Here is a 24988-nt window from a genome sequence, read left to right on the forward strand (position 1 = left end):
ACACTATTTCAGTTTTACTTAATTCACAAATTGTTATGTTACTTTTGATTCAAAAATTCTTCTTTTCCAAAATCTTGGAAAAGAAGAATAATCCACCCCACCACCCTTAAATATTTTAAAACGCAAAACATCATATTCAATGTTTTGCGAGATATTTCTCGAAATGGATTTACGCCACTTACAAATATAACGGCTCATATCATCACTTACAGCCATTCATTATCTACTGTTGGATGAAGGCCTATCCAACACGCTTCTATTCGTCTCTTTTCAATAACCTCACCTCACACATTTATCTAATTTCACCTATCCATCTTGTTTGTGGCCTTCCGTTCACACTTTTACACTCTATCGTGTACCATTATAGCACTTCTTTTGTCAATTTTTGGTTCATTTTTCTAATTTCGTCACCCACCCATTGCCATTTCTGTTTCTTCTGTATCTTCTGATTTTACATTCAAAATATTTTATTATCTACATATGTACTTGCGATATTGTTTTATGATCATTTAAAAGTCATGTGGTTAAGTTCATTTAGCAATTTTATTCTGTATTCTATTATATCAAACAAAGCATGTTAAATTAAATCAACCTAATTGGTATGACGTATATAAAATATTACATTCATAACATGTTATTTTCACCCAGATTAAGTAGGTGTATACTGAGGTTCGAAAACAAATATTGTTCGTTTTTGCCTCAGGTATATTATAAAATGCTTATGTATTGTATGTACAGCGATTCTATTCTGCACATATACACATTATATGTAACGTAAACAATAGAATAAAACATTTGCATCATCCTTTCTAGAGGAGATGAATTCTATAACCTTTTGGTTCATCTTTTCAATGCACTGCATGTTATATTAATGTGTGAGTTTTAAGGACAATGAAAATATTATATTTTACAGCGCACTATTTTGAGTTTGTGCAAAGCGGGTTTTACTTTTCACATTGTATAGTTTTAATGAGTCGTACGAGTGGAAGGTCTAAGCATCGACTTCAGCTGAAAGCTCTCGTACACGAGAAAAAGCTTGATAATTTGTGACATACACACACATGTGAATTCAAAGAATAAAGACAGTACTAATACGCGTACAGAAATACAAAGCTTTGCATTGAAGTTATAATATGTAAACTATTGTCGAGTGCTTGCCAAATGTAATATTTATATTACAATAACTTATTTAAGTAATGTGTAATTCAGTGAACCTCATACATAGATAGATAGCTGTTTTGGTAGAATCAGTGCTTATTGAAAAGGAATTAATAAAAAATGGATTTTTTTCCGAAAGAGAATACCAAATTTGGTGGTTCTAAATTAAAAACTGTAGATTTATATAATGGATAAACAAGCAATTATTCATCTTTAAATATGTATGTATAAGATAAATATTAAAATTTTGAAGCTGTTGTTTTATATACATACATAGGTAGTATCTTTCCATTTATAAATACGTAATATTTTTTGTTTCTTTGTTGAAACCACTTAAAACAAATTATAATAGCACGGTATCTTTTCAGAAAATAATTTTTTTAAGTTTATAAATTACTCTTATCACATCCAATCGGAAATATAAAAACACTGAAGACGAAAATTAGCTTTATATTTTATTTTGCTAAATTAAATTCTGAAGAATTTGTTTTAAATAAATATGCCGCAACTTCAAAAGTGAAAAAAAGTTTGGAATATGTACACGTGTAATATTAACATATTAATTATAACTGCGTATTTATAAATATTTGGGCGTATTTAACAGCCAGTCTAGATTAAAACACGTACGTTCATAATTAAAATACAAACACATTATGTATGTGGGTTGGAATCATATTTGTCATGTATATATGTATATGTACATAGGTACATATAAACATATATGTACATCATAAATGCCTGCTTACATGTACAAATGTTAAGCATAAAATATTCAATCGGTAGGAGTAAAATAAAACTTAACCGTAAATATTTTTATAGGAATAGAAGTATAATATGTACTTGTATTATATATGTACACACATACATAAATATATGCATATACGCTAGTAATTGGTATATAATGAATATTATTTATACTGCAAATATTGCAAACCTTGAGTTATTGTTATATCTCAGGTTTCGCCAGAATTCTCTGTGGATGTTTATTGAATGTAAAACTCGTATTGTTACATGAAAAATGTTATTGATCGTATTGTATACGATTTTCGTAATGTCTGACCATAGATGTCAGGCATTGTTTCGATTTACATGTGTATGTATTTAGCCCTTAAGATTTATTCAAGTGTATCAATATCAATATGTCAATTTATACTTGATATTTTTTTTGAAAGTGTGATTCTCGCCTGAATTATTTTGTTTACACAGTGATTCATGCCATTCTCCCTACTGGCATTTTTGCGGATGACTTCTATAGAGGTCATCCGCGGGTAAAGGGTTAATATATAATTTCTCGAGTCTTAATCTGTTTAGCAGACTCGCCGCTTTGGAGCAATCTGTTAGGCGAGTGTGCATGATTAATTGAAAAAAAAAACAAAATATTCACGTAGCTAAAAAGGTTGGATGCTTATACAAAAGTGTATTCGTATATATTGTATGTACATTGAAATAATAGACAAGAAAAAAAGCCGTGGAGAGAAATGAAAAACATCAAATAATATATTGGAAAAGCTACTCGTACAAGGGATTTACGTGACTTAAGCCAAGAGGGTATTTGGTCCAATTCCATTATTTCATGAAAATGGATTCTAAAATATAAAAATATAACACAATGTTATCAAAAATGTGCGTTTTTTAGTATGGGCTTAGAAGTTTTTAGATGTGAGGTAGTAAAAAAGCAGCTAGGGACGTTAAGCGATAGCTGTTGTCAGTACGGCTAACCTCAGCCGGTGAAACACGGACGAAAGTGCAAAAGCGATATTAACGCCATATGTGTCCCACACTTTTGCCTCCTCTTCGCAAAACGACCATGGGCTGGTGCACTTTGTTTCGAGGGATTTTATTGTAGCCATGTGCAATTGTACACATAGCAACCTCTCATAGCAAATCCAATCGGCAGCGGTCTGAAAGCTGTGCTTTGAGGATTGGCAAAGTCGAAGTCATAATCCTGAGGCACTGAGGGGTGGTTCTGGGGTTTAGCTTATGGGTACTGGTTGGAGGGTGGCGGTTTGTCTTGTAAATGGGTGCTTCAACGTCGCCAAACTTCTAGTGCTAGTTTGGATAATGCCACTCGCTACTCTCACTGCCAAGCCACCTACTACACACTACTCAGTGTGTCGGGCGAAAATCAGAAGGATAAGCATTGTTCGAGTGCTTTGTACCTAGTGCTTCTCAAATTGTGAGATGGGTATTTTTGAATCAATATTCAAATGATTAGCACCCCTATAATAAATAAATAAATCTAAGGCCTTGTTCATAGTCTCGACAATGTCGCTGCGACAAAGTCAAAGAAGTGTCGCGAAGTGTCGCTGTTCATACTAATGTCTAATAGAGTTCATAGTAAGCGCCACAGTTTGTCGCGCTTACTATTAGAAATTAGTATGAACAGCGACACTTCTGAGACTTTGTCGCAGCGACATTGTCGAGACTATGAACGTGGCCTAAAATTGATCAAATATAATATATGTAATGTAGGTAGTGTTGTAAGTCGAGAATATTCTCGGAGAACAAGAATATTCTCGTTATTCACCGAGAATTTTCTTTTTTCTTGATTTAATCATTCTCTTAAACTTAACACACAAGATCGTAAAAAAATATTTTAAATATTTCCTTCCTTATATTTAACGTTCACAGGAGTTTATCAATTTACTTTTAAAGTTTTCGACGAAATTTTTTAGCACAGATTTTGTATGAGTTTGTGTATTTTAATTGTTATTTCACATCAGTGCGTACTTTTAAAACACATTACATAATATGAAATCGTAAATTTATTAAGTTTAGAAACGATAAAAATTAGTAAATAAACAACCACACAGTTACCATTAACACTAAAATGTCAGTTGTTTTTTTTTTTGCTTCCAGATCTATGTTAAATCTTTTAACACAAACTATATAATAGGCGTAAAATTTCTGTTGTGTTTTGCCAACTGCTCAAAAGTCACATTTGCTTACCCTCTCTCTGTATATATAACAAAATGTTAAAAAATATTATTAATTAGGTTTTTGCATTAGTTAATTAATTTTATTCGTGTCTTCCTTCATCTTACCGTTCACATGAATTTATCCTTTTTTTCGAAATTGCAACGGAATAGTATAAAAGCCTTCCAGATGCTCTAAAAAAGAATTGTTGAATGTAACTGTATCTAAAATAACCCAATTGTTAGAAAGTAAAACGGTATATTTTCATTCAATTTTGACGATTTTGATTGCTTCAAATTAATCGCGTTTAACTTGAAAGCTTTCATTTACTCGTTTAAAGTTGGAAATGAAAATGATCCTATAAATAAAATCACCATTATAATACACAACTAGAAAACCGAAAAATGTTGAAATATTATTTTTCTGGGTTTGTTACGGGTAACATATGTACATAGGTAACGCCCACGTTTCTCAAGTTACCATAATAAATCTATACAATGATTTAATTTTTTTTTAAATTATAGAACTTCACATTTTATCTCACATTTCACATTTAATTTTATATTTTATAAATGACATAAATACAAAATTTATCTTTCAATTTTAAGGTACATATAATATTAACCCGAAATATGTAATGTAATTTCATAGGGATCAATAATTTACTAAGGCTTCTGTTTACCCAATCGAGTTTGAATAGCACCGCTTTTAGTAAACGTGTGTTTGCTTTTATGTGACATTTGCTTGTAATATAAAAACTGTTAGAATACAAATTTTGATTAAAATTTAAGCAGTACGTAAATTGACACTATTTACGCGAGGCTTGAATTACGCAACGCGTTATGAGCGTATTTGCATAAGGGACAAAGCCCGATTTAAGGATACTAGTATAGGTACATAGAATGTTATATTATATTAATTTCATGAAATTTAGTACTGAATAATTTTCAGCCCTCTCCTTGAGATAAAGAGAGAGAGAGAGAGAGAGAGGGAGAGAGAGAGAGAGAGATCTTCATAAATATTCTAGATTAATTAAATTATAATACAAATCACATATATTTTTTTAATTAAATAAAATAATTCTTCTTTCAGTTGGCATTTGAAGATAAGTCACGAACCAAAATAAAAAAGCTCCCGAAACGAAATTGCGGTATAATTTTAATATTAAACTACGATGTAAACCGTGAAATAACGTTTATTTTAATGTTGCAATTAGGGAGATTAATGCGCATACATATAGGGATTTTGCGTACATAATTTGAAAATGAAAAAAAAATCGCACAACCGTATAAAACAATTTTTTTTTTATTTTACCCGGTTAAGCTAACTCGACACGTCAGGCACGCATATTTATTCCGTTTTTTTTTTTTTGTGAACGTATGTAAATTTAATCGATTCACATAAAAATTACAACGTCATCCATAAAATTGTTTGACGGTTTGCCGAGAAAGTTTTCGCATAAGCAAAAGCCGCTTAGAAAAAAAATTTATCAGAAATTTTTTGGCGGATCCACAGAAACTTTGATAAAACGCACGCAATTTTTACGCGAGTTTATCGAGGCAAATGTATAATATTATCTTTATTAAAAAAAGTTTATTTTCAGGCACATACGTTTCGAAAATTACAGCGGAATAATTTAAATTAAGTTCACACATATTGAATAAATTCACCATTTAAAATATCAAAATGTCTGGCATTACGAATGAGCGAGTGCCATTTATAATTGATGAAGCCCAGGTAAGTAGAACGCGGGGCAAGATAAATGCGAATGGATCCCCAAATGGACATACATACATATTTGAGAAGCTTTCTCGTATGCTATTGTTATGAGAGGGTCAATTGCGGATAATAATGATTAAGAAAGTATGTAGGTTATATAGAAAAAGTATGCTCTATGTAGACATTTTTATGATATGCCACATAAGAAATATATACATATATGTACATACATATATAAAATATATATGTATACAAATTGTATGTATAAATGTGTATTTAATTTCTGAACATTTGACTTATTTTGTTTCTTTTCTGTTATATTTTCGACCATTGTAGCGCATTTGGAATTCCTGTAAATTACAGGCTTTAATGCTTCGATGGTCCACATTTTAAATCTATATATGTATATAAAAATCAATGTTTGTCACGTATGCGTTCCTATACCATTCAACCGATTGCGATGAAACTTACTGGAGTTATTGTGTGTATGCCCATGATGGTTTATGTAAAAAAAATCGCCCGAAAACGAGAATGGAAACGGTAAAAATGACATTGCAACGCAATAATTTCAAATGTGTTCGCGTCACCACCTGCGCTGTTAGGGTAAAATAAACAAACAATTAAATAATTTCAAATGTGTTCACTGCCTGCGTTTTTCCGACAAATTATCATTACTGTAATTTAATTTGATTATTAAGTATTAATTTGAAACTGAAGCATTCACTTATCGAAACACATCGAGAAACGGGAACGGGAATTGCTTGGGTTATTTTGGCATTGCAATGCATGCCGGGTTCAGCTAGTAAATAAATAAATATCTCAAATAAAAATATTTTATACATATGCATGCTATTTAGGAAGTTCAAAACGAAAACAAAGTCATATATTTTTTAATACAATCTTTGAAAATATACGTATACTTTAGATTTTGACTATTTTTAAGGTGTTTAAACTCAAAAACTTATCCGGGGTAATTAAATTAGCCCTCACACCACTTTTCTCGGGTGACTTTCGCCCATAGTTAAAGTAAGTGAATAATACGTACCGGCACAGATAATACGTATACAGGTCGGCACAAAAGTCACGTCTTCCCTTTACCAACTAGTTGGAGGACAAAAGCTCTCTGCCGCAATGCCGTGGGAAGTTTTTCTCATTACGCGCACACCGCGTTACAAGAGAAAACTTTCATGGTATACTTATGTATGTACCTATAATACATACAAGGGAGTTGTGATATTTTCAAACCGGTCATAAAAAACCGGAAAATCCGGCTTAAATTACACTTAAGAGGGTCGCTTTTTCATCGCTTCGAATTCTAGACGTTATCGTCTATTATTTTCGTATTACGGGAACGATTTCGCAGTGGCGTGTTCGCTCGAATGTCGAATTAATCCTCTGTACATACATATGTTTGGCTTACACGTATATTCAATTAATTTGCATGTATATGAATTGATTGATAATTCAGGTGAACATATGATGGGGATTTGTGGAAGACTTGGTATATTTATGTTTTTAAGCAAAGCATCTCTTTGACTTGTCTCTTGATGCAAACAGATGCTGGCGAATTTTAAACAATACAAATTATATATGTATTATTTGAATTTTAAACAATACAAATTATATATAGGTTTCTGCCTGGGTCGACCCGGGTCAGAATATTCTTGGAAATCACGGAATAATTGATGTACCGTGTCCCGGGAATTTTTATCACGAATCTAGGGAAAAATATTACAATCAAAACGTTCTTTAAAAGGTTTAATAAAAGCGAATGTACATATGTCCTACGATAAAACTAATATGAAGCGAGTGTATTCTTCTTTGACGATTTCACATTGGAATAATCTCTTTTAAATTCTGATTAAGGTGAGACGACTGTGTGTTTGACGATGAATGAAGAATTAGGTAGGGAGTTTTCAAAGATAAAATTACAGATACGTAAATAAAATAGCATCAACTCAAAAAAAAAAAATTAAAAATGAGCCGTTATAGTATTTGAAAGTGGCGGAAGTTAAATTTTCGGTTACAAAAATACTATTTATGTTTGGCTTATTTCACAAATTTTTATCACTTTTTTAATTCGATATGTCCAGAATATTGGAAAAGCAGAATAAACGTATTACAGGGTACCAGTATTTTTAAATATTGTTAAACGCAAAACATTATATTAAATGTTTTACGAAATGAAGAAAAGTGGAATTATGCCACTTTAAAATATAACGGCTCATATACATATACATGTTGACAAGAGAAATACAGATAATAAAAAAAATGTTTTCGTCCTTTTTAGCTTAATATGAAAACAATTTCTACTGAAATTTAAAGAGTTTTTTTCCATTATAAATAGGCTTTCGGATTATCATTTAAATATTTTAGTATTCTTAAGCAGCTATGTACATATTTCAAATAAATTTATTTTTATAATTACAATTTTTCCATTTCATAGATATACATATGTACTGTATGTACTGTTTATTTTTAAATAAATAAATTTTATACTAATAAAAATATAAAAAATTGAAAATCTATTTAGATGTTCCGGGATCCCGATAAACCCGGGAGCGATCCTGAGCTCCATCCTGTGTCCCGGGAATTGAAAAAGTCTGGGAAATCAGAAACCCTAATGTGTATGATACATTTGGTTTTTAAGCGTACAATAAATTTGGCTGTTAACTGAAAATTATTATTGATAAGTGTACTTTGTGCTCAAGTTTTAACGCAAGAACAAAAAAATGAATGAATTATTTTCTTTCTTTTGAATATATGAAAACTTCACTCGGTTCGTAAAATTAACTGAACTTTGTAGACAAAAAATGAATCAAAAATACAAAATTTTTGATTTATATATTGAAAGAAATATTTAATTATTCTGGGTAGAAACGAAGGAGACTTTTTGCATGAAATTTAGCTAACGTGAAAAGTTTCAAATGAAGTTTTTATGGAAAAAAATAACATACTTGATATATGTATGTACCAGTGGCGTGCGGTCCATGGATGCGGTGGATGCGGCGCATCCCCTATAACTTTAAAAAGCCAAGAGTATTTTTAATAAATATTTGAATTTCGCTTCGATGTATTCTTAGTGATGTACGTGATTATGATGTAGTATATGATATATATTTCACATATCACGTGTTTTTTGTTACATGATGCATTATATAGGATCTTTTGATAATTTTTATTAAGGATTCGCATAGGCCGCATTCGCATAGGCCGGCCACAGGCGAGTGACGCTGGCGAGTAGACGCTGAGTGAAGTGCGCGCGCGTCATGGATTCGGAGTCGCGACCGATCCCATTTGCGCATGCGCACTATGAGGCTGTCTTATTCGCGCGGACGCGTTGACACTTGTTTAACCTCTACGGTGGATTCGGTTTCTCTGTTTGCTTATCTATTGAGTTTCACTTGGAAGCCGCTGTTGATCGATATTTCCGCACGCTACGCCCCAAGTTATTTATCAAAAAGCTAGCCGATTCATTTCTTTAGACGAAGTTAATCATTTATACTGTAAGTTGGTTATTTTTTACTTTTGAATTAAGTTTTCATTTAAATTAGTTTCGTCTAACTTTATTTTTAGTTTACTGTTCCACTACTTACGAGTTTTCATTATTGCCTTTAATATGGATATCGAAAATAACAATGAGAGTGGACTTGTCGTCGAGATCAATAATAATTGCAATTGTTTAATTGAAAATGTGCTGAAAAGAAGATTTGCTTCTCTCCCATTTAATGAAAAGGAGATTATTGTTAAGAGCCCCAAACCCACACCAATATTAAATATTCAGTCTAAAACAAAAACATTTAAAAGGTATTTTAACACAGAAACATACGAAAAAATTTCATGGATTTGTGGATGTGCTCACTTAACGAAATTATTCTGTTGGCCATGTATTTTATTTTCTCAAGAAGTGAATGTCTGGAGTAAATTTGGATTTTCTGACCTAAACAATTTAAGTAAATCGCGCAAGAGACATGAATGTTCTCAAGCTCACATATGTTCTGCTGCTCAATTTAAAAAATTTGGAAAGGGACCTCGTATAGAAAATTTTTTAAGTGCTCAATTTAAAGCAAATATTGAAATGCACAACAAAGAAGTTACTGCAAATAGATACATTTTGTCGAAATTAATAAGCGCGATCTGTTTTTTAGCAAAACAAGAACAACCTTTACGAGGACATTTTGAGCACCAGGAATCGGAAAATAGAGGGAATTATATTGAATTGCTGTATCTGTTGAGTGAATCAGACATAAAATTGAAAACTCATTTAGATAACTCTACGGTGTTTACTGGACTATCGAACCATATACAAAATGACTTGGTATCCGCAATATCAAAAGTCTTGCTAGATGAGATTAAAACTGAAATACGTGCATCAAAATTTGTTTCCATAATTGTGGACGAATCTACAGATATCAGTCGCAAAGCTCAGCTATCTACTATTTTTAGATATGTAGATGAAAATAATGAAATTCAGGAGAGATTTGTTGGATTTGTCGATGTTAGTCCCAATAGAACAGCTAATGCTCTTTTTCAGCACATACGTGAGACCTTGGAAGAATTTGGTTGTTTGGACAAATTAATTGCACAAACGTACGATGGAGCGGCTGTAATGTCCGGGGAGCATAATGGAGTGCAACGAAAAATTCGAGATATTTGTCCTAATTCTTTATTTGTCCATTGTTACGCTCACAGATTGAATTTAGTTTTGTCGCAATCTGTTAAACATATATCCGGATGCAAACGTTTTTTCAGCCGTATGTTGTCATTTTCAACTTTTTTTTGTAAGTCTTCAAGAAGAATTTCCCTTCTCGATTGTCAAATAAAAAAACGATTTCCCACTGCTGCCCCTACACGATGGAACTACAATAGCAAAATTTTAAATATGATATTAGAATATCAAACAGAATTAATGGAAATATTTAATCAAATAATTAATGACGAAGACGAATGGGATACTGATGCTGTCATAAATGCTGAAGTCCTTCATCGTTATTTAAAAGAGTTTGAATTCAATTTCAATTTGCATTTATTTTCTGCAATATTTAATTCGGCAGATTTTTTATTTGAAATTTTACAAAAAAAAACCTTTGACATATCGTATTGCGTAAGTGAAATTAAAAAATTTGTAAAATATTTAGATAACAAAAAAGACGATTTTGATTCATTGTGGAACAAAGTAATAACTAAAAATTTTAATAGAAAAAGAAAATATGCTGAATGTGAAGAAGATGTGAAAACAACGTATAAACTTCACTATTCTGAAATTTTAGAAACTCTTTCAGTAAATACAACCAATCGATTTCGAGATATCGAAAATTTAAAATTTCTCGAATTTTTTAACGTCAAAAAATTTAAAGAATATGAAAATAATTTTCCAGATTTCCTATTTAAATCACTCCACCTAACTTATGGAAAATACTTTGATTTTATGAAATTAAAAAGCGAATTAATTTACATGTACTCAACGCAAGATTTTCATTTGAAATCTATAAATGACGTAAAGGAATTAATTGTGAAAGATGATCTAATAGACGTTTTGGAACAAGTATTTAGTTTAATACAATTAATTTGTACGATACCTTCCACGAGCGCATCGGCTGAACGATCATTTTCGACTATAAAAAGAATTAAAACGTTCACCAGAAGTAGTCAAAGTGAAGAAAGACTCTCTGGTCTTGCTTTAATTGCAATCGAAAAGAAAATAATGTCAAATTTAAAAAACAATAAAAAATTCTATGATGCGGTTATCGATGAATTTTGTAAAAAGAAACGAAGAATAAAATAAAATTTTAAAAAATAAATTGGTCGGTTTTTTTTTTCAAACAAGGGACAGCATCCCTTGTTTGAAAAGTCACCGCCCGCCACTGGTATGTACATATAATATGTGTTTCTGCCTGTCTACTTCTTATTCCAGCTCACTTAATTTAAATGACAAATTTATAAAAAGAGTGAAATATTCCTTCATGTCACTTTATTACAGGCTGAAATCAGTATACATATGTATAATAAAAATGTATAATTATAAAACACGTGACGAAGTAAACTATCCTCTACCTACACTCATTACACATTAGTTTATTAATATTGACTCTTGGGTCTGAGTTTGACCGAAAGCTATTATCGTTTCGGCTCCTGACAAGTTGACAACACAATCGAGGAGATGTTATGGTAGATACTTAGGTTACTTATTTTTAATCGCTCTTACGCCATTCTCCTACATAACTCCTCAATAATATGTCATATGGCGGAAATATAGCTAAGATAAGCGCTCGAATGGTACCCAAGAGAGTGTGAAACAACGCTGGGAAGACTAGAAGTGATATGGGTGGACGGAATAAGGAAAATGTGTGGGTCTAATGGATGAGTGTTGCTCAAAACTGAAAATAATGGAAAGCTTTCACCCAGCAGTGGATCGTGAACGGCTATATACACAGCGATAAATATACCTATAGTAATTTAATGATTAATATAATATAACCCGGCATGCGTTACAATGCCACAATAACGCAAGCAATTCCCGTTCTCGTTTCTCGATGTGTTTCGACAAGTGAATGCTTCAGTTTCAAATTATTAATCAAATTAAATTACAGTAATGATAATTTGTCGGAAAAACGCAGACAGCGAACACATTTGAAATTATTCAATTATTTGTTTATTTTACCCTAACAACCCAGGTGGCGACGCAAACACATTTGAAATTATTGCGTTGCAATGCCACTCATTCCCGTTTATCCCGTTTTCATTCCCATTTTGGGCGATTTTTTTTACAGAAACCATCACGGGCTTACACAAAATAACTTCTGTAAGTTTCATCGCAATCGGTTGAATGGTATAGGAACGCATACGTGATAGACAAACAGACAAACATTGATTTTTATATCTATTGATGTACAATGTAGTTTTCGATTTTCCATTGAAAATTAAAAGTCAATCATATAATAATACGTAATAAATTGAAGATGTAACCTATGGGTATATATATACATACATATGTATCTATAATATGTACATATGTGTGTATATACATATATAGGTACAATAGGGTTTTCAAACTCCCAAGAATAACTACTTCGCAGTTTGTAAGCTGAAAGTTTTACTGAACAGATTCTTTAGTTTGTTTGATCTATCTACGTATACATACACATGTTCTTTCAAACATAACACAATAAATATTCCTTTTAAAAGATTTTTCACGGAAAAGCTGTATACATATAGAATGTGTACGTATGTTTTCGCCGTCTAACTTTTCAAGGGCTGGTCAGTTTTAGATTCCGGCAAGGAACCTTTTAGCGAGTTTTAAGTGATTACTTACACCTACAGAGTACGTTTACCGAATCAATGAGTAATTACAAAGGGTGACAATACGTTTCGACATGAATAGGAAGTAAAGTGATACAGTGGGCGGATTAGGGAGCGGAAAGCCAACGGGTCTCCATTCGTGCGAAAGTTGGTTTGGGCCCTGCTCACAAACTTTTCAATTAGCGGTCATCTGAGGTCTGCTCAGCCGGGACGGACCTCTTCATGAATAACTTATGCGACCCTCTTGCTCCCATGAGATAAAAGACCGGTCTGAAAAGAGCGGCTGCGACCTCGCGAACGTCAAAAGATACGGCCAATAACGCGCACGTGCCGCGAACTCTGAACGTGCCACGCTTCTACATATCAAAATCAACTAAAATATATGTACCTACATATTCGCATTTTATTATATTTATGTGCCATGGGCATATGTTATTTCTCTGGGATACAATTTGTAGAAAGACACTCGGAATGAGTATAAATTTTCACGAATTTAATTAATTCGATCAAAACTTTACAGATTATTTGAGGTCAGATGGTGTTATTTTAATAGACACTAATTATGTATTCACGTATATATTCATTAAGTTGTATTTCAATAATTTTCACTTTAATACTTTGCTCATACTTTTAACATTCGGATACTTTTTTTACTAGGCTTATTTGATTCTTAAACTATATGTACTAAAATTATAGGCGTTTAAATCAATTAAAACCTGACAAAACGAGTGGGTGGCGGAAAGTAAAACAAAAAAGGCTATTAATTTATTGGCCATAAGTTGTCATCGTTTACAAAATTTTTGGATTCTTTAACGTGTTTACGATTATTTTTCACCATCGTAAGCAGTTTAACTTTCTATCGGTGACCAAACTGCGCAAAATGGCAAACCGATCGGAAGAATGTAGGAATAGTGTCGGACCAAGAGGCGAAGTGAAAATAAGAATAGTTTTGTAATAACCTATATAATTGAGCCGTTATATTTGAAAGTGGCATAATTCCATTTTTCTTCATTCCAAGAAATATTTCGCAAAATATTAAATATAATGTTTTGCGTTTAAGAATATTTAAAAATACTGGTGTAATACGTTTATTCTGTTTCCCGAGATTCTAGACATATCGAATTAAAAAAAGTGATAACAATTTCTGAATTAAATCAAATAGAAATAGTGTTTTTGGAACTGGAACTGGACTTCCACCACTTTCAAATATAACGGCTCAATTATTGCAATAAATATATTAGCATTGTACATAATTTCAATTTTATTTAAATCCGTTTTGAAATTAAATTCCATGAAATTAATTCGAGTTGAACAAGTACGGCTATGAAGGAGTGTAAAAAGTACGAATCAATAGTCGTTGTATACACAGGAGAGTAAAATATTGGTATGCTAATGGCTCAACAAAAGGATAACCACAATTCACAAGTTGTCCCTCCCCCTAAATGCAGTTGATAAACGACACGAGAGTCATTTATCAAGATTTAGTATCATTTAACGGCAAGCCTAAAAGACATTTCCACCAAAATCGAAAAACCCTTCGCTTCTACCATTTCCATCGCCGTCGGATTTTCCATTTCCCTTTTTTTTAATAATGTAGGAAGATATATTATGCGTATGTAGATTTAAAATCGGTTCATACGTAACAATGGCGCATAAATTGGCGTACGCCTAGCGCTTTAAATTTGCACGGTTTAATTTAATTTAATTGCGAATAGTTGGACTTGGTAACTTGGCTCAGGTGATACTAATCCTGTTCTCATCGCGGACATAATTTTGCACTTCACGTCTTTGTGGTTACATTGCGACGGTTGAAGTGATACTTAATCAGATTCCTCGACTCGACATATTCGTATATGAGTGTATTCGAGAATCGTGGTGCTCGGAATTTTGTGAAAATAATCAATAAACTGAATAGTTTAAACTAATATATCAAGAATTGTCTCCTAAAGTCTAAATGAACAAACTCAAACAAACATGGAAAAATTGGTGCCTGAATCAAATAGCTTGCGGCGCCGATACAAACTTCAAACGAAGCTCATGTGTTTTTTCGTTTTTTTTTCTTCCATTCTTTCAAACGAAACGTTTTCTTTTCTTTTCCCTTTTTAACCTTTTCTCTGCCGCGATAGACGTTAGGTGATCTCGTCGGAAAATTTATACCACTTGCTGTACGATCGCGAGGATTAAGGCACAAAGATTTCCCTCTAAATCGCTTTTGCAAAGTTGCGTAAACACAAATAGAAAACGGGCGAGTTTGCGATTTTATATTTAAAAAAAATCATCTAAACATGTACTTTTTTTACGTAAAATTACATACATAATATACTAAATGACTGAAATGGAATTGTGTCCAACGTTTGTATTGATTTTATTTGTTTATATCAGATATATAATACATATTGAAAATTTCAAATAATTTATAAAAGCAATTGTAAATCAAGAGTGAGATTTAAGTATCAAAAAGTATAGGTCGTTGAATGAACATATGTATTTTGAATTATACACGTAAAAAAGTAAAAAAAAGAAGAATTGAAATATAATAGTTGAGTTTTGACAGTTCTGGTGTTCTTACGATTGCTATAGACTTTAATAATGCGTTAATATTTGTTTACAATATATTACAACTGGAAGATACACTACAACTGTAAAAAAATACATTTATGTTATTGCTGTAGCAGTCCACTTAGGCGCACGTAAATTGTATAATAAAAGAAATTAGCATTGTCTTATTAAAAGAAATTCAAAAAGAAAACTCGATGTAGATCGACAAATATGTACATATGTATGTATAGTGAATTCTTACGTCAAGTTAATACATTGTCTGATTAGTTCACAATGAGTAATTCCTTTGATATAAAACAAAGAATGGCTAGAATACTAATAGCTGTGAGTTTGAAGTTTTGAAGTGGGAGCAAAAGTGCTTATCCCTCTTCAAGAACGAAAGCAATTTTAGCTTTTATTTTTCTTTTGAATTTGCCGTGCATTGGCCTGGAAATTTAACCACATACGTTCACATCATTTATTGCATAGTTCGTTTTCTCAAATTTTCGCTATGCTTGTTCGTATATGTATATATATATATATATATATATATATATATATATATATATATATATATATATATATATATATATATATATATATATATATATATATATATATATATATATATATATATATATATATATATATATATATATATATATATATATATATATATATATATATATATATATATATATATATATATATATATATATATATATATATATATATATATGTACATATATATTTATGTAAAAGTGTGTACATACATATATATGTACATACATACGTATGTATATGAATAGCACTCGATGCAAGAATGACTTTTCGAATTTTTTGACTTTATATTGTTTTCGAGCTAAAAATAAAGAAGAATTTAAAGAACATAAAGGTTGTATTTTTAGGCAAAATTTCTTTCGTGATTGAAATTCTTTTTGTGAAATATATTATTTTCATTCACTGGGCGCTCAATTTTAATAATGTCAATAATCCGCTTAAACGATCACTCTGAATGATTTCTCGAAGGAATATTATTCATTATGCTATATATGTATACTTATATATACATTTATTTATATTACTAACATACAAATTTAAAATGAGTCATTAATGTGAAGCTTATTTTGAGATATAAATAATAATATTTTATTTATTTCAGACGATACGAAGTTTTGTCATATAAATAAATATATAGACAATTAAATAAGTATTTTATAATTTCTGTTTTTTTTACATTAAACCGCATACGTTCATGTATTTTTTTATTTACATACATATGTATTATATGTATACTGTTTGGTATTTCCGCTTATAAATGAATGCGACGCGACTCTCGAATATTAGAAATGAAAACATTTACGTATTTAAATGTATTATAGTATATATACAAAAGCTAAAGATGCTACATTTCAAATAACTACACTCGTGCTTTTTTTGCCATTATAAAATATATTTTATTTGCACTTTGTTTTAAATTAAAATTTAATTTTCTTTCAGGCCATAATAGCTAGCAACGGAAGATTAACACCAGCCCATGAGTATATCAATGATTTGAGAACAGCAAACAGGTAAAATCAACATTGATTTATTATTTATCAAAATATAAGGATGACATACATACACACATAGTCTTAAAATTATTTAGGTAAATATCTTTCGAATCTCTTTGTCATTAAAAGTTTATTTTAGTTGTCGACCGTTAATTTAATATAAACGGATTTTCATAGTACGTTCACGGATCGTTAATTCCGAAGAAGATTTCAACATTTAGACTGACAAGTCAAGATGTTGAACTCTTCGCAGCGGTTCACAATAATTAAGCGCCTTTTGAAGCCCCTGCGGGATGGGAGGAGAAGGAGGGATAATTTTCGTCACGCGTGCTCAACCCCTTTCACCCTTAAGAAAGCTATACACCTCAACCCCTTAGCCTTGCGTTTCTTATCTCTCGCTCAGAAGTGAGATCATCTCCTAAAGATAAATCGACTTTGTTTAGGATGAAAGTTTGATTTGTCCGCCTCTGGGTTGAGATTATAGATAGCGGTCGCTTCCGAAGTTACTTTCAGGCTCACTTTATATGTACGTGTTTCTGAAACTAGCATATGTGCAGTAAATTTTAAAAGTGCAAAAGTGTATCAAAAATACTTATGTACATACACGACAAAGATAAATAATTTTCACGTAAGGGCTATACGTTATGTTGACTTTGGCTAACCATTTGGGTACACTTTTCCCCACCGAAGGTGCTCATAAGTTGAGACAAAAGAAACGTTCAGCGTTCACATGGGGATAAAATTCTACCAATAAATAGCTAGCAAGATGTGCTCTTGTTAAATATTTTATTTAGTTTTACGCGAGCGTGTGCCGTGTAGGCCAGAAAAGTAGGAAACAAAGTACACTGTGATATATTATATTATATTTTTAGAGCGGGGCATTCACTCTTAAATTTTAATTACGGGGTATGTTAAAAGTGACTTGTGGCAACTAAAAAAAGATAATAATAAAATTCGTTCTCTTTTTTACTTTCAGCGGAAAGTCGAGACAGAAGGCCGACAGAGAGCTGGGAGACACGGAGAAACGAGTTCTTGTTCTGGGTGCTGGCTTTGTGTCCGCACCTCTAGTTGAATATCTGCACAGGGAAAAGAACATAGCCATCATAGTTGGTAAGCAAACAATTCCGACACGAAGGAACACGATGAATAATTTATGAAGTTTATGAAATAAAAAATTATCATTTCCCGTGCGCGCCTTAATTTAAAACAGAAAAAAAATAAACACTTTGTAGCGAAATTAAAAAGTGTAAGGTTGCATTTTGTATTAGCCTATGGTTTTTATAAATATATTAAAGTAAAGGTGCTAGCAAATTTTTTGTACTACATCCATCTCATCATCATCGTCTACAGCCATTCGCCATCTGCTTTCATTCGTCTCTGTTTTGCGCAACTCTCATCCATCTCACTTCGTACATTTTCCTAATTTCGTCTACCAATCTTTCTTGCGGTCTTCTGTTTACTCTTTTGTATTCTCTCGAGTACCATTCTAGCATTTCTTTTGTCCACCTCTCGTCCACTCTATCCACTATATCCACAGCCCTTGTCATACTTCTCACCAATGTATTCCGTTTCCTGTATTTCCGCCTTATGCCAAGCGTACAACGTTCTGTACTTTTTTGAGTGCATTGGACTTTGTGTAGCAACTTGGCGTTCAATGTCCAAGTTTCACATCCATACGTCATCACTGGCAAAACACATCGATCGAAGATCTTTTTCTTCAGGCAAAGTGGCATTTTTGATTTAAAAACCGCATTCATCCTAATTTTATACGTTTTTTTTTTATTTCTTCTTTTTAACTATCGGACATGTCAATTATTTGACCTAAATATAAGTAATTATTTACTATTTATACTATTTTATCATGTAATGAAATGCTATCAGGAATGCAATAGCTATTGAAAATTAGTTTATTCTTATCTACGTTTATTTTTAATCCTACTTTATTCATCTAAAAAGAGAACGCGAACGGGAAAGGAAACGGGAACGAGAACGGGAATGGGAACGGGAACGGGAATTGCATGCGTTATTGTGGCATTGCAACGCATGCCGGGTTCAGCTACTAATGAAATAAAAATACATATAATGTTTAATTTTAATAATTTTGATGTTAATAGTAACTGAAGCAGAAAGTGGTAAGAAGAAACACTGAAAGTCTCATCGAAACTATGAATTTCAAATTAAATTCCCAATGGACTTGAGCTGTAACAATTACGTAATTCTATTTGTACACACACACACACACACACACACACACACACACACACACAACGGCAATCGATAAACTACATATGTACATACGTAATTTAATCATTGGAATATATGTAATTATATGGAACAAAATAATGCATAAGTGATATGAATACTTAAAATAATACAGCAATAATTAATTTTTGATCGATGATTGACGTTCGACTATTATAAATATTATACATATGTACATACGTACAGACAGACATTGGTTGGGAGAGGCGGGGGAGGAGGAGGCATTTAAAGTGAACCATAATTGGCACGTACGTACTATAGTTACAAGTCACGCGAATTAAATTATGCTCGTAAATTTTTAATTCAAAAATTTACGACACGACAGTACCCGACGAATTAAATAAAGCGGCCGGAAAAATTAAAACAAAATCTAATTAATTAGCTCCACGCCAGTGCGAGAATAACTTAACCTAAGAATTACATAAGATATCAAATGGCGGTGAAAAGTGGATGATCGTCGCACCTCGTTTCGTCATCATATTTCTCGGGGGATTGCCGGATTAAATTCTCGGGCGACAATCTCCAAATTGTCACTCCGCGAACGAATGTCCTCCCCGGCGCCAGTGTCGCCTCGCGAAGTTAACTCGGAAGAGTTAATTGTTTCCACTGTGTAAAGTTTTGCGACTGTCGCGCCGGTTGGAAATGTGTTATTTTACGCTGCGGCTTGCTCGCCTGGCTGACTGGCTGGCGAAAGTGAGACTTTTGGCCAAACTATTCGAATGGTGGAGGTTGAGGGGTGGTAGGGATGGGGCAGTAGATGCGGGGGTGTGTTCACAAACGCGAGCTCGGAGCACATCCTACCCTGCTTTAATTTATCTGAGTATTAATATTATTTAATTCATTAAGGAACTTTTATTGCCGTATTTAAAATTTTAGAACATTTAAATACATATTTCAAACTACATGTAAAGATGTTACAAAAGTGCCTCAAGGATGTTATATCTTAGGAATATATGGATTTTAATCGATGGTACTCATTTAACATAAAAATATCATCTATATTTTTATAAAAATGACAGTGAAAACAGTAACTGTTATAACTGTTTGAGCCATGAGTAGTGAAAGGGCGGCAGACAGACATGTTTGGATCGCTAGCTGTCGTCACTTCGATTCGACACAATATTCCAATGTAATTTTTAATAAAATCGTTAACGATTAAACTCTTCTAGCTTCATGCCGGATTTATTAACTTATGTACGTAGGTGAGATATCAAAGTGATCTGAAGAGTGGAAGTGGTTCAAAATCAGATCACAATTTTTTGAAGATCACAAGTGAAGCTAATAAAAAGTTTCTAAAAAGAAAAAATAAGCACTTTGAACCCCTTTTGGACATCTCTGTTAAAAATACATATATGTATGCTTTTTTATTATCAGAGGGTAATTGAATTTGGTTTGTTAAATTTATGAACATATCTATTCTTCTATTTACGAGTATGTACATACATATATCTACGACGGATATATATGTATTTTCAAATCACAGGGAAAATTTAACGACTATTTAACTAGTCAAATTATACATATGCCTATCGAACGACTATTTAACTAGTCAAACTATACATATGTATATGCATTTGTTCACACTAAATAAATAATAAGTGGTGAGCCGACAGGGAGTGAAGGGGAGGGACGGCCAGGTGACACGGCTCTCTATTTGTTTTTCAGATGATAAATTCGTTAAAATGTGTTTCAAGGTATATTCATATTATTACAGCACTAGCAAATACAGATGTATTCTTTATTACATTATTTATATTTAGGACTGCATCTCAACTCAAAGCTTACATGGAGGCATCATATCAAGAAAAAAATAGAGCATATTCGAATCAAACAGAGAAATGTACTGGCTAATAGGAAGACATTCCAAATTAGACCTTCTCTGCAAAAGATTAATATTCGAGGCCATTGTGAAGCTTGTATGGACGTATGGCATATGTACAACTGTGGGGGTGCAAAAAGCCATCCAATATCGAATATGTTACAGATATGCCAAAACCAGTTTTTGAGGATCATCACCGATGCATATCGCTTTGTTACAAACGAAGAGATCCACAAGGACGTCAAAATTCAAACTGTAAGAGAGGTTATCCGGGAATTCACGAGATGAGACTGCAATGTCACCCCAATATATGTATAAGCATTGCAGATGCTGTACACAACTCCTCAACTGAGGCGTTTAAACAGAAAAAAGGCTTATGAATTAGTGGTCTGAATGACCGAGATTAAGAAAACCAATTCACAATTTTGGAAGACGGAGTGATGATTCCGTACATGACCGGAAGAAAAACGATAGCATTAGTAATGATTTATCGGGAATTGATAAGATGGTACCAATGAAATGAGAAAGAAAAAAATATCAATTTTAACGATAATATACTGAAATAGTGATTATTAAATAGTGTAAGGTTAAAGATTTTTAAATTGAAATTATTTTTTAAATTGTCCAAATGGCGTATTGGTCCAACTTAAACTTTTTGGTTTAATTTTTTAAATTGAACGCCCTTTCGTTCGAGGGTTGGAATTAACGAAATTCGAACGGTAAATCGTCGGATTCAATGCTTTATAACCGGGAGGAACGTTTAATGCTAATACACATTACGTCCAATTAATCGCAGTCAGTTTCACGCCACGTCGAGCATCGACAAGCAAATACGTAAAACCGGAGCAAAACTGCAGTTTACATATGTACTTATTACACATACATATAAATCTATATCGAAATGCACGATAAACATCTATGGTACATACACGTGCACTCTATAGTTTTTATAAATTTAGACCCTTAGAGGTCTCTCGGCGAGAATTGAGTTATACGTCCGTACCAAAGGGGGGTGGGGGGCGTTATTTCAAACTGTCAAAAAGTCAGATGGTAAGTTGGGGAGGGACCTCCACTTCCGCGGAAACGGTTTTATTCCATTATGTTTTCTACGGGGCTCGCGTACACCGAAAACGTTTCGGCATAGCGAAAACTTTTTTGGTTAAGTGGCGAGGGAAAGGGGGCGAATGGGGCGCAGCGCCCGGCCCGGTCGTTAGCCCTCGCCCAGAGGGGAAAAAACTTGGAGACAATATAATCACGACCGCTTAACTTTATCCGTTGTCTTCTTGAAATACCCCCCCATCTCTCTCCGCCCATGAATGACTTTTTTCCTAATACGATTTGTTGGCCCGTATGTACGGACAAGCTTCTTCCACTTTAACAGATGTCCGCATATAAATATGTATACACGTATGTACATACATATATATCAGTAGCGTACGGTAAAATACTCTCTCTTTTTGTCGTGCAGCCTTACTTAATGTGCGCGAGCAGGATACAAGAGGAACAGGCTGTTCCTCTTGTATCCTGCCTGTGCACATTAAGTGAGGCTGTACGACAAAAAGAGAGAGAATTTCACCGCACGCCACTGATATATAATATATGTACATATATATCGTTTGTATTTATGTACGTACATATTTATAATCATAGCATGACACATTATTGATTAAATGAATTTATCAATTTGAAGATTTTAAAGAATTTTGATTCTACTTTTTTTTATAAATTCCTAATGTAAATTGTTATTATATTATACTAGTGGTTTTACCCGGCTTCGCTCGGTATTTGTAATATAAACCGCTTAAACGTGGCTAATCTAATAGCAAACATTAATTTGTTTTTTTTTATTAAATTTATTTGAATCGAAAATAAATAATATTAATAAAAAAAATCGACTCGTCGTCATAGAAATTTTGACTTGTTTACGAAGCTCCCAACCAATGTTTCTTACATACAAAGTCTCTTTCGAAATTATATATTAGATAATTTCAGGGAATCGGAACTGAAAAAGGAATTGGGAACCGGAACTGAAAAAGGAATCGAAATTGATAACGGAATCGAAATCGATATCGTCGTCATAGAAAATTTGATTTTTTCGATAACGTCACGGATTATACGAACCAAAACTTACATACATACATATTTACATTTTTTGACCTTTGCAGTCTTTAACTCGAAATTTAGTATTGAATCCAATAGTCAGATATTTTTCCTATTGATTGTGATTGTTTAATTTCTTTAAATTACGACACGCCTAAAAATTGAATAACAGAGATGGTTATCTTAAAAACAAAGGCATTTTTCATTTGGTTTTATTAGATTCTAATTATTATTTTCATCAAATAGTCCGTGTAAGTAATTTTATGTTATATGTATTGCGTGACAGTGTAGTCTACAAGCGTTGTCATGCAATTACACCGATTTAAATTTGTTAAGTCCACTTTCATATTTTAATATGAAAATAATAGCAAAACGTACGTTTTAATTAAAGCGATTGTAAAAACTACCCACCGAGGCAATTATAATGAGATTCCACCTTAGGTAGATTTAAAATAAGATTTCTACGAACATAAAAATGTGCAATGGAAAACAAAAGGAAATTGACCGCACGGGGGAAAACTCGAGGTTTGAAAGTTAATTGGGTCAGAATCCAAAGCGACCATCTTCTAATCTCGCTCCGGAATCGGGAGAATCCCCTGAAACTATTCACGAGTCTATTTGGTTAAATAAGGGGTAAGGGGTTTCTTTGGGATGGATTCTTCGGCGGTTTCGGTATTCAATTGGGCGCGGCACGATAAGTTTTATTCTCAAATTGAGAAATTTCATCCGCACAGCGCGCGTGGTAAAACTTTATTATTCAATATATATGAACCACCGCACCGGAAAGATAAACTAAAAGTCTACGTAAAGCAGTAAATATTATACTACACTATACTAGATAGATCAGGAACACCCCTCTTTTTAGTATGCAATTTGCTAGTCCATTGCGATTGACGTTGCGGTCAAAACTAACGCGAACAATCTTTATGCATTTTTTCATCTTTGGATATATGACAAGAACTTGAAATTTTTTTTTTTATTTTTTTTTACGTACATATACATACATATATACCAAGGAGGCCTGACAGGTAAACTCCAATGCACATTCCTCGCCAATTATAATTATCGATATACAATTTTTATAATAATTTTAACAAAGCATCACAGAGACATCTATGGATAATTTTTTTTTTACATTTTCCGAGTATTTTTTTTATATTGTTACGTACGCCGCGGATTGAGCGAATTGCACTTAGACCAACGGATATCTGTTATCGGATTTACTAGGTGCATGCACTTACTTCCAAAGATTATATCTGGACTCTAAGTGCATTTAGGCTAAACAATGACCGTTATTAGTTCTTTCTCAGAATCGGTACGGGGAGACCTAATGTCTTGGAAATACATATCCGAATACGTGACTATACAACAGGTATACAGATTAGGCGTCCTGAGAGATCTACCCTTTATAAGGCGGTACGTAGGCGATATCAGGTCATTCTGGACTGAGCACTGTCAGTACGTATATCTCCTGAATCATCAATAAATGCTGTGAAACGACTGTTGGCCTTTTACTTGGATCCTCCACCCACCCCTACGCAACAATATAAACCGTCAAATTTTGAGATGCTGAAAAACTCAAAATTTGCTAGACATTTATGAAAAACTTTGTAGCATTTTTATA

General features: G+C 32.7%; 2 protein-coding genes across 2 annotated transcripts in view; both read left to right on the forward strand.

Moving 5' to 3' along the window:
- Nucleotides 1-24988, forward strand: part of LKRSDH (lysine ketoglutarate reductase/saccharopine dehydrogenase) — a 109778-nt gene that overhangs the window by 52727 nt on the left and 32063 nt on the right. Inside the window, exons 12-13 of the mRNA XM_077442338.1 lie at nucleotides 17131-17201; nucleotides 18160-18293. Coding sequence (XP_077298464.1) covers nucleotides 17131-17201; nucleotides 18160-18293 — 205 coding nt within the window. The remainder of the gene's footprint in view (nucleotides 1-17130; nucleotides 17202-18159; nucleotides 18294-24988) is intronic.
- On the forward strand, nucleotides 9101-11578 carry LOC143920120 (zinc finger MYM-type protein 1-like). Its single transcript, XM_077442832.1, has 2 exons — nucleotides 9101-9299; nucleotides 9370-11578. The coding sequence occupies exon 2, from the start codon at nucleotides 9413-9415 to the stop codon at nucleotides 11576-11578; it is 2166 nt and encodes a 721-aa protein (XP_077298958.1). The 5' UTR covers nucleotides 9101-9299; nucleotides 9370-9412.

The sequence above is a fragment of the Arctopsyche grandis genome, chromosome 12 (assembly GCF_051622035.1).
Source record: "Arctopsyche grandis isolate Sample6627 chromosome 12, ASM5162203v2, whole genome shotgun sequence".
Classification (NCBI taxonomy): domain Eukaryota; kingdom Metazoa; phylum Arthropoda; class Insecta; order Trichoptera; family Hydropsychidae; genus Arctopsyche; species Arctopsyche grandis.